This window comes from Neofelis nebulosa, chromosome 6, assembly GCF_028018385.1.
Source record: "Neofelis nebulosa isolate mNeoNeb1 chromosome 6, mNeoNeb1.pri, whole genome shotgun sequence".
In the NCBI taxonomy this organism is placed as follows: Eukaryota; Metazoa; Chordata; class Mammalia; order Carnivora; family Felidae; genus Neofelis; species Neofelis nebulosa.
The window spans coordinates 80,472,405-80,487,232 of NC_080787.1; the positions used below are offsets into that span (position 1 = coordinate 80,472,405).

The following is a 14,828-nucleotide window of genomic DNA, read 5'->3' on the forward strand; positions in this document are numbered from 1 at the left end:
AAAAAAAAAAAAAAGATGCTGGCACAAGAACAGATACTCAGATCAATGGAATAGAATAGAGAACCCAGAAATGGACCCACAAACATATGGCGAACTAATCTTTGACAAAGCAGGAAAGAATATCCAATGGAATAAAGACAGTCTCTTCAGCAAGTGGTGCTGGGAAAACTGGACAGCGACATGCAGAAGAATGAACCTGGACCACTTTCTTACACCAGACACAAAAATAAACTCAAAATGGATGAAAGACCTCAATGTAAGACAGGAAGCCATCAAAATCCTAGAGGACAAAGCAGGCAAAAACCTCTTTGATCTTGCCAGCAGCAACTTCTTACTCAACACGTCTCCGGAGGCAAGGGAAACAAAAGCAAAAATGAACTACTGGGACCTCATCAAAATAAAAAGCTTCTGCACAGAGAAGGAAACAATCAGCAAAACTAAAAGGCAACTGACAGAATGGGAGAAGATATTTGCAAATGACATATCAGATAAAGGGTTAGTATTCAAAATCTATAAAGAACTTATCAAACTCAACACCCAAAAAACAAATAATCCAATGAAGAAATGGCCAAAAGACATGAATAGACACTTTTCCAAAGAAGACATCCAGATGGCCAACTGACACATGAAAAATTGCTCAACATCACTCATCATCAGGGAAATACAAATCAAAACCACAATGAGATACCACCTTACACCTGTCAGAATGGCTAACATTAACAACTCAGGCAACAACAGACATTGGCGAGGATGTGGAGAAAGAGGATCTCTTCTGCACTGCTGGTGGGAATGCAAGCTGGTGCAGCCACTCTGGAAAACAGTATGGAGGTTCCTCAAAAAACTAAAAATAGAACTACCCTATGACCCAGGAATTACACTACTAGGCATTTATCAAAGGGATACAGGTGTGCTGCTTCGAAGGGGCACATGCACCCCCATGTTTATAGCAGTACTATCAACAATCGCCAAAGTATGGAAAGAGCTCAAATGTCCATCGGTGGATGAATGGATAAAGAAAATGTGATATATATATACAATGAAGTATTACTTGGCAATCAAAAAGAATGAAATCTTGCCATTTGCAACTACGTGGATGGAACTGGAGGGTATTATGCTAAGTAAAATTAGTCACAGAAAGACAAAAAATCATATGACTTCACTCATATGAGGACTTTAAGAGACAAAACAGATTAACATAAGGGAAGGGAAACAAAAATAATATAAAAGCAGTGAGGGGGACAAAACAAGAGACTCATATATATGGAGAACAAACTGAGGGTTGCTGGAGGGGGTGGGAGGGGGGATGGGCTAAATGGGTAAGGGGCATTAAGGAATCTACTCTTTAAATCACTGCTTCACTATATGCTAATTTGGATGTAAATTTTAAAAAATAAAAAATAAAGTTAAAAAAAAAAAGATGCATCAATTTACTCAAAGCCTGGGTTCAAAGTGTTTGTCTTTAAAACAAAGACCATAATTAAAAAAAAAAAAAAATTTTTTTTTAAATGAAAAAAGAAAAAAAGGGGCGCCTGGGTAGCTCAGTTGGTTGGGCGTCTGACTTCAGCTCAGGTCATGATCTTACAACTCGTGGGTTTGAGCCCCATGTCGGGCTCTGCGCTGACAGCTCAGAGCCTGGAGCCTGCTTTAAATTCTGTGTTTCCCTCTCTCTCTCTGCCCCTCCCCCACTCACACTCTGCCTCTCTCTCTAAGATAAATAGACATGAAAAAAATTTTTTAATGAAAAAATAGAACAAAGACTATATTAAAAATACCTTTCTCACATAAAAACCTGCAAACAAATGTTTGCAGCAGCTTTATTCATAACTGCCCAAACTTGGAAGCAAGCAAGATATCCTTCAATAGGTGAATGGATAAATAAACTGTGGTACATCCATACACTGGAATATACCAGAGCAATAAAAAGAAAAGAGCTATTCAGGGGCAACCTGGGTGGCTCAGTTGGTTGAACATTGACTTTGGCTCAGGTCATGATCTCATGGTTCATGGGTTTGAGCCCCACTTTGGGCTCTGTGCTGACAGACAGCTCAGAGCCTGGAACTTGCTTCAGATTCTGTGTCTCCCTCTCTGCCCCTCCTCCACTCACATTCTGTATCTCTCTGTCTCTCAAAAATAAATAAATGTTAAAAAAAATTAAAAAAAACAAAAAAAGAAATAAGCTATCAAGCCATGAAAAGACATGGAGGAGCCATAAATACATTATTTTTAAATAAAAGAAGCTAGTCTGAAAAGGCCACATTATGATTCCAAGTATATCACATTCTGGAAAAGGCAAACTGTATGGACAGTAAAAAGATCAAGGGTTGCCAAAGGTTCGTGAAGGAAAGAGGGAGAGATGATAGGTGAAACTAGTCAAAACCTACAGAATGTACAACACAAAGGGTAAACCCTAATGAAAACTATGGACTTTAATAATAATGTATCAATATTGGTATATCAATAGTAACAAATGTACCAATACAAGATGTTAATAGAGGAAAAGAGAGAGAGATGGGCACTCTCTATACTTTCTGCTCAATTTTCTGTAAACTTTAAACTGCTCTAAAAACTAAAATTTACTGGGGCACCTGGCTGGCTCAGTTGGTGGATCATGTGACTTTTGATCTCTGGGTTGTGAGTTCGAGCCCCACAATGGGTATAGAGATTACTTAAAAATAAAATGTTTAAAAAAATAATAAAGAAATTTACTAGTAAAAAAAAAACACTTTTCCTATGCTTTTTCCTGACAGTTTGGCCTTGACAAAATGGCTAAAGACAATCAACTTGTTTTTGCCAGTGACAGGACGATGATTTTTAAGTTAATTTTTTTATTCAATTAAATTACACATATTCAAACTCTTCTACTTTTTGAACATGTTGAAGGTAAAACTATTTTAGTTCTTATGATATAAGATGAACACAGAAAACAAATTCAAATATAGAATTTAAAACGCTTCTCATACCTGAGGAATTACTCAGCAAAAAACAAACTAATGATTCGATTTAATTTTACTTCAACCCTGCTGAGAACATAATTTCCCCAAACGAACTGATTATATAACTGATATTATGAGAGACAGAAAATTGGTTCTGTGTTCAGATGAATTTGGGATGTGGTAAGTTAAAAACTAAGTAGTTAAACCTATTTCTTTGCTGTAGGACTACTCAGAAATTTTGGTATGCTAGTATTTACTGGGAATTTCCAGAAGGGGAATATAATATATAGTAATTACCAGAAAATATGACCATGAAACCTCTTCCACATGGTTACCTACATGGAGTAGTATGTAGTATCGATAAAGAATACCAAAAGCATTAGGAAAGCACTGACAAAGAATACCAAATGCAAACACAAGGAAAATCAGTTTTGTAAAGAATCAACCCTAGAACACACCAAGTGATTTTGTTAAAGAAAAATTCCAGTTTGATCTAAGAGCAAGAAAAGTCCCAAATGAAGATTTCACTCATTAATCAGAAAACATTTACTATGTGCAAATCATGACAGTATAAAGAGGCCAGGACATACACAAAAAAATGCAAATAGGTGATCCTAACCAAAGCATAATACACAGTTAAAGACAAAAGTAGATTAAAATATCTGACTAGACAAGAAAGTATTTAAGTATACAATTTAGTCTCTGTAGCAGAGTCACTAATTTTAGTAGAGAGAGAACATGATAATTGTAGTACTATGAAATTAAATGGTAGTGATATATACAATGGGCTGGAATAGGTCAAAACTGTTGAAATCATTAAGAAAAAAAGAAAGGGGGAAGAGATTATGTGAGGTACCTCAGAGGAAGTAATGAAGGCAAGGCTATTATTCAAAAGAAAGATGAAAGTCATCAATAATGTATCCAAAAGTTAACTGTATTTTAATTTTCACAGATTACTGCGTTTTTGCAATCACTTACATTATAAAACAAAATACTGAAAAAGATTTCAGTTTAAAGGAATACTTTCACAGCATTTGTGAATATCAGTTAATGCATCAGTATTCATACTTAGGTATTTAAGGTGAAAGCTGGTATATAAAAATCACTCAAACTTTGTAGTAGAAAACTATATTACCTTTCTGACTGGCTTTAACTATCACTTCTATATGCTTCATTGCTGCTTTTAACAGTTTCTTGGTTATAATAGATGGAATATCCACCTGGAAAAATTTAACATTAAAATAATACTTTTTAACATTAAAAATAAAATGACATTAAAATAAAATAACAATTAAAATAAATAAAATAACATTAAAATAAAATAATTACCAGTGAGTTACAATGGCAGGAATATTATCTTAAATATAATATTTAACACATGATCTTAAAAGTTAGAGATATTATTTAGAAATCTTTCAAAAATAATTTTCTTGGATCATACTAACTGTAACTTTAGACAGTTTTCTACCATGGTAAAGAAAATGTATATTAAGGGTGCCTGGGTGGCTCAGTCAGTTAGGCGTCCGACTTCGGCCCAGGTCATGATCTCAGGCTTTATGGGTTCAAGCCCCGCGTCAGGCTCTGTGCTGACAGCTTGGAGCCTGGAGCCTGCTTCACATTCTGTGTCTCCCTGTCTCTCTGCCCCTCCCCTCCTTGCACTCTGTCTCTCTGTCTCCCAAAAATAAATAAATATTAAAAAAAATTTTTAAAGAAAATGTATATTAACATGCATACACTATAAACTATATTTTTCACAAAATATATCTTTATTCTTATTTCTTTCATGTGTTTCTTTTAAACACAAAGAAAAATCTCAAGTAACATTATCCCTTTGAGACTATAAATTTCTGTTTATTAAGGTTACTTAAAAATGAAGTTTTCCATTCAGCTTACAAGATAAGCCTGGTTTTAGGCTATATGGAAGCATTCTATTTTGGAATAACACTAAATTTCATCATTCCCCACAGATATTTTTCAGCTTAAAGGCTGGAAACTGTGATTATTGCAGGTTAGCGATGAAAGGTTGAGGGCTTATATGCACGCACAGAAAAGAGATAAAAAAATAAGACTGAATTGCAAATAAAATGAATCACCAAAAACATGTTTATTGACTTCAACAGGTTTATCCTCTACCACAATACTCAACACATTATATTTTTCCCTTTATCAAAGGCATGAAAATATTGCATCATAGTAAAGTTTTGTGTTAACTCTTCTTTTTAAATTCTACATTAAGGAAGGGGGGAAAAATCCCAGGCTAATAAATCTAATAACTGTAATGGATCATAAACCCCTAATTTTTAGTGATCTACCAGTAAAACCCAGAGCAGTTAACAGATATCTTTTGGCTGTATAAGATAAAACATATTCAATAAGAAGGGATATTTTTATTAGTAGTTTTTCTTGTTGCAAAATAACACGACTCTTCATTTCTCCCTCATTTCTTGCCCTCAGTGATTATAAATTGCTATAATATTTATCAAACAGGATGTTTGTTTTCAAATATTATATAAAATCTTCTAAGAATACTCATGAAAATTTTCATTTATAAGTTCCATTTTTAAAGACTTGAGGTCACAATCAAAATGGTAAAATAATGGGTTCGTCACTGAACTTTAATTAAAAAAAAAATACACCACTATTGTGTACCCTTAAATGATTCTTTGTTTTCATTACCCCCAAACTGCCAGTTTACATTATTTAAGCAATGGTATCAAGGACAGAACACTGTACTAGGAATAAACTGACCCAGGCATAATCCTTGACCCATTAACTACCTCTGACACTTCATCAAAGTTAGTTTCTATATAATGGGTATGATAATGACCCACTTATCTCCCCGGATAATGATGCAGATAAAATGAAAAGAAAGGATGGGGTGCCTGGGTGGCTCAGTCGCACCTGACTGACTAAGCATCTGACTTTTCATGTCGGGCTCAGGTCATGATCTCATGGTCGTGAAATCAAGCCCCATGTCGGGCTCCGTGCTGAGGGTGGAGCCTGCTTGGGATTTTCTCCCTTTCTCTCTCTGCCCACCCCCTTCAAAAATAAACATTTAAAAAAAAATGAAAAGGATAGATAGCGTTAACAATCCAAAAAACAAAAGAAAATATTTGCAAATCACATATATGAATTCGTATAACTCAATAATGAATAGACAACCTGGTTAAAAAATGGCAAAGAATCTGGATAGACATTTTTGAAAAAAAGATATACAAATGGCCAATAAGCATATGAAAAGACGCTCAATGCCACAAGTCATCAGGGAAATGTAAATCAAAGCCACAATGTTACTACTTCATATCCATTAGGCATGGTTAGAATCCAAAAATGAGATAATAACTAGTTCTGGCAAGGATGTAGAGAAATCAGAACCCTCATATACTACTGGTGGGAATGTAAAATGGTATAGCCACTTTGGAAAAGAGTCTGGTAGTTCCTCAAAAAATTAAACAGAGAGTTACTCGTTTGACCCAACAATTATATTCCTGAGTTTACCCCCTAAAGAAATTAAAATATATATCCTCAAAACCATTAAAAACACTTGTACACAATGCTATATGGCATTATCCAAAATAGCCAAAAAGTGGAAATAATCCAAATGTCCATCAACTGATGGATGGATAAACAAAATGTGGCATATCTACACAATGAAATATTATTCAGACCTAATAAAGAAGTCCTGATACATGCTACAACTATAACATGAATGAACTTTGAAAACTTTATGCCAAGTGAAAGTAATCAGTCACAACAGGCCGCATATTACATGATTCCATTTATATGAAATATTCAGAATTAACAAATCTATAGAGCCAGAAAGTAGATTGGTTGTTGGCTAGAGCTAAGAGGATGAAAGAACAAGGATTAATGGCTAAAGAATGAGGTCTCTTTTGGGTGATAGAAACGGTATAAAATTGTTGTGATGGTGCATAACTCCAGGAATATCTGAAAAAACACTGAACATTTAAATGAGTGAGTTGTCTGGTATACAAAGTAGACCTCAATAAAGCTGTTACCAAAAAGTACACATAAAGCAATCCAAGTATGAGGTACTATGATTTTAAAATCACTGGGCTTGGGGCGCCTGGGTGGCTCGGTCGGTTAAGCGTCCGACTTCGGCTCAGGTCATGATCTCACGGTCCGTGAGTTCGAGCCCCTCGTTGGGCTCTGTGCTAACAGCTCAGAGCCTGGAGCCTGTTTCAGATTCTGTGTCTCCCTCTCTCTGACCCTCCCCTGTTCATGCTCTGTCTCTCTCTGTCTCAAAAATAAATAAACGTTAAAAAAAAAAAAATTTTTTTTTAAAATAAAAAAAATAAATAAATTAAATAAAATCACTAGGCTTTCTCAAAGCCTAACACAGCAGAGCTATTCTTCTAAATTAATACTTATAAATTTATTGTAATGAATCAGCTTTTTGATCAATTGATTTTATTTGACTTACTCTAAGTTGTAATTTAAGTGACTTACTATCAACCAATTGATATTTCTCACTAAATCTTTTATTCCAATTAAACTCTATATACGTGCCTTAGAATTTTTTCAACAATACGATTAAGGGGCGTCTGGGTGGCTCAGTCAGTTAAGTGTCTGACTTCGGCTCAGGTCATGATCTTGCGGTCCATGAGATCGAGTACTGCATCAAGCTCTGTGCTGACAGCTCAGAGCCTGGATCCTGCTATGGATTCTGTGTCTCCCTCCCTCTGCCCCTCCCCCACTCACATTTTCTCTCTCTTTCTCTCTCTCTCTCTCTCAAAAATAAACATTAAAAAAATTTAATTAAAAAGTAGACAATGTGATTAATATTTATCAACTTTTTTCTATTTATAAAATGGTAAAAGCTCAATATGAAGAAAAATAAAGATGAACTGAAAGAAGTGCATGGAAAGAACCAAAAATCAGCATCAACCCATCATGTTGGTAAGAGTTAACAATAAGGATATATATGTACTTAATACACATATTAACAAGCTTTAATATGTAAGCTTTGTTTTCAATGTGGAAAAATACCACATATATTATTTTCCAGCCTCTTCCACTTGATTATATAAGGAAAATAATTTCTCATGTAAATAAGTACTATTCTACAAAACGATTTTTCATGGCTGTACAGGATTCTATAATTGGCATGTTCTATATTTTAATCAACAATTTTATCATTAGACATCAGATTTTCTTTTCAGTTTTCCTTTTCTTAAATTATATACTACAATGAATCTTTGAGCATTCATTTTTACATACATCTCATGATTGTTTATTTAAAATATATTATCAAAAATATAATTATTTGGGAGTATAGACGTTTTTAAGTCTTTTGGTAAAGATTACCAAACTGCCCTCCAGTATATGAGTTATACCAATTTGGATTTGTACTTGTTCTGCCTGTTTCCCCACAATGACCATTACTAGACATATCATTCTTTCCCAATCTGATAGGCAACAGAAGAGCATCTCATCAAAAAACTGTATTTATTTGATGTGAGACAACATAGCCTCAAGTGTTCATTGGCCATTTTTATTTTTCTTTTGTGAACTGCTTATTCATATTTTTGCATATCTTTTCTACAGTGATTGACTATTTTGTTAATTTCTCAAAAAAGTATAGAAACATTTAACAAGATTTACCTTTATTTAGTAATTGTAGAGAGATGATATATACCAGTTTATTGTCAATGTGCTCAATTCTATCAAACTGACAAGGCAGTATGCAAGCATGTGTCTATAGCCAACATACTGTAACTACATACAAAGACCCAAACATATGACTTGAAACATTTTTTTTTTTTTAATTTTTTTTCAACGTTTTTTATTTATTTTTGGGACAGAGAGAGACAGAGCATGAACGGGGGAGGGGCAGAGAGAGAGAGGGAGACACAGAATCGGAAACAGGCTCCAGGCTCCGAGCCATCAGCCCAGAGCCTGACGCGGGGCTCGAACTCACGGACCGCAAGATCGTGACCTGGCTGAAGTCGGACGCTTAACCGACTGTGCCACCCAGGCGCCCCGAAACATTTTTTTAAAAAGTAGATCATAATCATCACCATTTACTCAATAAATTCATCTAACTAGAACGAGACTTTTTTTTTCCTACAGTTGTCTTTAGTTGTCTTTTTATTTCTAATTACTACAAACCAAGGTGCATAAGCATTAAAGAAAGTAAAACTTATCAATAAATCAAAAATGACCCATTTACCTTTTAATCTAAAAAAATTAAAGTGAAGAAAAAAATACTTATAGTATAGGATAAAGCAAAACTAAGATTTAAAAAAAAAAAAACACCTTTTTAGGAATAATAAAACCCCAAATTCCCAAATTTCTCATTATAAATATATACCTTGTGAATCCTTCGAATTAAGACAGATGCAAAAAACCGTAATGTAATTCTCAGTTCATCAACAAAGGACTCATCATCTGTTACATCCCTTCAATTAAGGAGAAAAGCAAGCATTTAAGAGCTCAGAGAAATACACCATTACTCCTTCCACAAACCTGGGAAAGTTCAGAACTTCCTCTTTTTTTCCTTTTAATTATGCTATTTTCCTTTGCTTTTTAAACAATGCATTACATTACAGAATAAAAGATAAAAATGTACAATGAAAAAATAAACATCTCCCATAATTCTAGTACCAAGACATAATCATTACTAAGTAAACTGTAGTATATATTTCCCTGTAGACAACCACATATACAAAGTTATATTTTTACAATACTACAATCATTTTCTAAACATCATTAAAGAAATTTCTAAGAAACAAAACAAAGAATAATATGAGAGGAGCAACAGAATTAAATTAATACAAAATTTTAATTTAGTTTAAAATATTTATAGATTAATATTATAAACTGATTGTAAAGGGTAAAAAATAATAATTCTATTTGAAAAAGAAAATAAAGTGAAACTCAAACATTTTTAAACGGAAATTTTGACAACTTTCTTCTGAGAAGCTACTTTTCATTTTCCTGAAGTCTTGAGGTCCCTAGAAGAATTAGGTCACTTCTCTAATCAAAGCAAGCGAGAAAGGTATGTATAATGGTGATATCCTGAACTTGGAGATGGTGCTATTTAGTCCCTTGGCAGAATAAAGAAGATAATTGTATTAACCACGCTTCCTACTATTAATCCCAGGAAAGTGGCTATTTCAGTATCAATAACTACACTGAAGAGAAAATACATACTTTAATATTTAGAAATACAGCCAGCTTTAATGAAGAGTCATAACACGGGCAGGAGTGAGGGGAATATTCACAACAGGATTCATTATACAAAAAGACTTATCATCAACTTTACTTAAATGGCAAATGCCCCATATTTAAGACAGAATCCAACATAAAAATATTAATTTACATAGCTTTTCAGGAAAATATGGCATATAAATTGGATATTAAGTTTAATACATATAGAGCATCTCACCTACTAGCAGCTTTTAATTAGAAAATTCAAAATATATAAAATTAAGACAGATGTCATTGAATATTACACCTGTAAGTCATATAGTTGTAAGTGTTCAAATATGTAACTAAATACACGATGTTTTTGTAAGGAAACATTTATTAAGTATATAATTTGAATTTCTGATTCTCAAACTAGATTAATTTTTTAGATCTAGAGTATTTTCTATATCCTTCCAAGGCAGAGGGTGCTTGTACATCCATAGCAGATACTAAAAACAGTTACTTTGGAAAAAAACATTAATATTCTAGGAAAATACTATTAAAATTATATTTCAATTTAATGAAACATCTGAATATAAATTTGCCTCTAAATGTACAATTATTTCAAATGTAAAAAGCGCATACAAAATATTAAGTTACATTCAGGAGTGATAAGAAATTCTCTAAGTTGATTTTCCTTCAAAAAGCAGCCTAGGTTTTTCTTTGCTGTCACTAAACTGTTAATTGATTGCCTATGTCTATGGTTCTTATCTAGGGCCAATTATGCCTCCCAGGTAATATCTGGCAATCTCTGAAGACATTTTTGATGATCACAAATAAGAGGATGAGGGGGTATTACTGGTAGCTAATGGAAAAAGGACAGGAGTTCTGCTAAACATCCTATAATACACAGGACAGCCCCTCCAAAAGAAGAATTACTTGGCCTAAAATGTCAATAGTGACAAAGTTGGGAAATCGCGGCCTACATTGAAAACATTTCATTAGCACACTTCATTGTATTCAGTAAAGAAAAAAGGTATTATAGAAAGAACATACCTGTACCACGGATAAACAAAGTTTTCCAACACTAATTCAAGAACCTGTATAAAAATTATTTTTTAAAGAAAAATCAAATTAATTAACTAATTCTAGGAAAATAAACCATACTACTAAATAATATATATTGCCAAGAACCAATTTTATTATCCCAAATATTGACATCTAATATCATACTTTCACATGACAAAGTGTGTATGTCAACCTTACATGGTTGTTGTGATGATCAAAAACAAAATATGAGGGGCGCCTGGGTGGCTCAGTTGGTTAAGTGTCCAACTCTTGATTTCAGCTCAGGTCATGATCTCACGGTTTCTGAGTCCAAGCCCCATGGTGGGCTCCGCGCTGACAGCGAGGAGCCTGCGTGGAATTCTCTCTCTCTCCCCCTCTCTCTCTGCCCCTTTCCTGCTTGTATGGAAACATGCTCTATCTCTCAAAAATAAATAAACATTAAAAAAAAGAACATATGTGAAAGCCGTAAAACTCCATAAAAAGAAAAATTGCTATTAGAATGATATACACACATTTCTAAATATTCCTACAATTAAATAAAAAAAAAAAAAAACACTTAAATTTTTCCTGACTTCTCTGAAGAGTCACTGAACTACAAGTTCTATGGAAAGAAGAAAAATATAGGTTAGCCTTTTAGATTCCTAACTTTCTCTATAAATCAGTATTCCTTGAATAAAATGAAGAAACAAGTAGCTAAGACTTACATAAGGGGTCAAATTTAGGAATCAGTGATTACTTTTATAAGGGGTCAAATTTAGGTATAAGTGATTACTTCAGAAGGGAGAATCGTGACTAAAGAAACAATGAGGGGGACTTCTGGGGTGCTAATAATGCTTTGTTTCTTGATCTGGGTGCTAAGTTATATGGATATGTTTACTTTGTGAAAATTTTAGGCTGTAAATTTATAATCAGTATATAAATTGTAAGTAAAAAGTAACAAAACTAAAGAAACCCTAGGTGTTAAACTTTACATTTCTTGGAGCACTTGGGTGGCTCAGTTGGTTGAGCAACTTTTTGATTTCAACTCAGGTCATGATCTCACAGTTTGGGAGTTTGAGCCCTGCATTGGGCTGTCTGGGCTGACAGTGTGGAACATGCTTGGGATTCTCTCTCTCTGCCCCTTCCCTGCTCGCTCTCTCCCTCTCTCTCTCCCAAAATAAATAAATAAACATTAAAACAAAAACAAAAAAAACCTTTCCATTTCTTGTGTCTGGGTGTAGCAGTATGTTAATTTTTAAAAAGACCTGCAACAGGGTGACTGGGTGGCTCAGTCAGTTGAGCATCCAACTTCAGCTCAGGTCATGATCATATGGTTCCTAAGTTTAAGCCCCACATTGGGCTCACTGCTAGTAGCACAGAGCCTGCTCCAGATCCTATGTCCCCCCCACCACCTGACCCTCCCCTGCTCATGCTCTCTCTCTCAAATAAACATTAAAAAAAAAAAATGTGTCTATTGCAAATGTAGAACCAAAAGTTTTAAAAAATAATAAAAAAAAATAAAGACTTGCAACAGTGGGCAGTAACTTTTAAAAGCAGTAAGGAGAGAATGAAACAATATATCTAATCTGACTATATGCCTATATTCCTTCTCTGGCAGCAATAAGAAAGGTTACAGATTCTCTAAATATTAAGGCAAGATTTGATTTTTAATTAGAAAACCTAAGCACTGGTGATTATCAAGTGGGAAAATAAAATACATATAAGCAGGGATATGACACAGAAACTAGAAAGTCTGCCATTAAACATCTGGTCTTATTTTATTTCCCAATTCCAATCACTAATTACTATTGATTTTACATCCTGAGTAGCTCTCTTCTACAGCTCCATTGATCAGTCCTTATTCTCTCACTCCTAAATTGTAGCAACAGCCTCTAAACTAGTCTCCTTCCAAGCTAGCTCCCTTCTACCCACCACAAAGCTGTTAGAGTAACCTAAAACATATATTTGAACATATTACCCCCCCCCCCCACCCCGTATAAACCTTCAATTTCTCAAACCACAATATATCAAAGTAAGAAAAGTGGAGCTGCGCTAATTTTAAAGGGGTGGGAGAAAGATGTCTGCCAGCAGCTGTGACCATTACTTTCTTTTCACCTCCCACTACATCCTATGAGTCACATCTGAAAACTCCAGTTACACAGTTCAAAAATCACTGGCTTCCATGATCAATTACACTCCTTCAGCAAAGTCCTTTTAGTCTTTTGATGATCTGATTTCTAAAGGGCCATATAAGAACTGGTTAAGGGGCGCCTGAGTGGCTCAGTCGGTTAAGCGTCCTACTTCAGCTCAGGTCATGATCTCATGGTTCGTGAGTTTGAGCCCCACGTCAGGCTCTGTGCTGACAGCTCAGAGCCTGGGGCCTGTTTCAGATTCTGTGTCTTCCTCTGTCTGCCCCTCCGCTGCTTGCACTCTGTCTCTCGCATTGTCTCAAAAATAAATAAACATTAAAAAGAAAATTAAAAAATAAAGAAATAAATATAAACTGGTTAAGAACTAAGCCAGACTCGGGTTTTAGAGTGAGTTCTGCTAGCAAGCAGCTATGAACTTGAGAAAATTATTAAAACCCTCTAAAGCCCAGTTCTGGTAAATTCATCAATAATAGCACCTATTTTATAGGTTGTGTGATTTCAGGAAATTATGTAAGTAATTAGTATTATGCCTAATACAGAGCAATAACCAATACATACTAGCTGCTAGAATATAGTATCTTCACTGCCCACATCCTCCCTCACATTTTGCCCTCCAGCTTACTGAACACCTTGTTTCAAGGCCTCTCTTTCCTTTCAAAAGCTCTTCCTAAACCATGAAATACCTTTTTCCACACACTATCAGTTATAGAGGTATAGAAGTATAACTTCTAGTTATACTTTCTGATTGCCCCTCTCAACAGTTATTCATTTCTTCCTCTGTACTAATAATATACATTGCACATTTCTTCCATTATTGCCTGCATTTACATTATATTGTATGTACCTGTTTATATGCCTACCTCCCCTCCTAGATTGAAATTCCTAGAAGAAAGTGACTATATCTTATTTCTCCTTCTATTCCTAGAGCCAAGTCCAGTTCCTGCCTATAGTAAAATCTCAAAAAATGTTTTTAAATGTTGGAGCTTACATTTAGTGAACACCAATAAGTGCCAGGCAGTCAGCCAGGAGCTTCCCTTAAGTTCTTTCTTCCTTTTTTTTTTTTTAAGAAATTAATGAAGTGCCAAAGACACATAATACTCTTATTAGAGGTCTTATCTTCAGCAGACCTCATCAAATCAGCACTCTCCAATAAAAATGTAATGTGAGCCACATATGTAGTCTTAAATTTTCTAGTACCTACACTTTTTAAAAAGTAAAAATAAACAGGTGAAATTAATTTTACAATATATTTTATTTAAACAAATATATATCTAAAATATTATCATTTCAACATGTAATCAATAAAATATATAATAGGATACTTTACCTTCCTTTTTTCTTACTAAATCCTCAAAATCACATCTCAATTTGGGCTAATACATTCCAAGCTGTTTATTAACAGCCACATGTGGCTAGTGGCGACCATACTAGACAGCATAGTCCTAAATCAAGGAATCTTGAAGATGAAAAAGGACTTACAGAAGAAATGAAAAAGAAAAGTGCCAACAGTTTGGCATTTATGCAGCACACTTTTAGCCGAAGGATA

At 34.4% G+C, this 14,828-nt stretch overlaps 1 protein-coding gene across 8 annotated transcripts in view; it reads right to left on the reverse strand.

Annotated features, from left to right (window-relative positions):
- SNX14 (sorting nexin 14) overlaps positions 1-14,828 on the reverse strand; it is a 97,411-nt gene that overhangs the window by 60,509 nt on the left and 22,074 nt on the right. For all 8 annotated transcript variants that reach the window (XR_009263105.1, XM_058734626.1, XM_058734627.1 and 5 more), the window contains exons 5-7: positions 11,142-11,185; positions 9,268-9,355; positions 4,069-4,153 (exon numbers count right to left, since the gene is read on the reverse strand). Coding sequence is in view for 7 of the 8 variants with exons in the window: in XM_058734626.1 (XP_058590609.1) it covers positions 4,069-4,153; positions 9,268-9,355; positions 11,142-11,185 (217 nt within the window). In the remaining variant the exon portion in view is untranslated. The remainder of the gene's footprint in view (positions 1-4,068; positions 4,154-9,267; positions 9,356-11,141; positions 11,186-14,828) is intronic.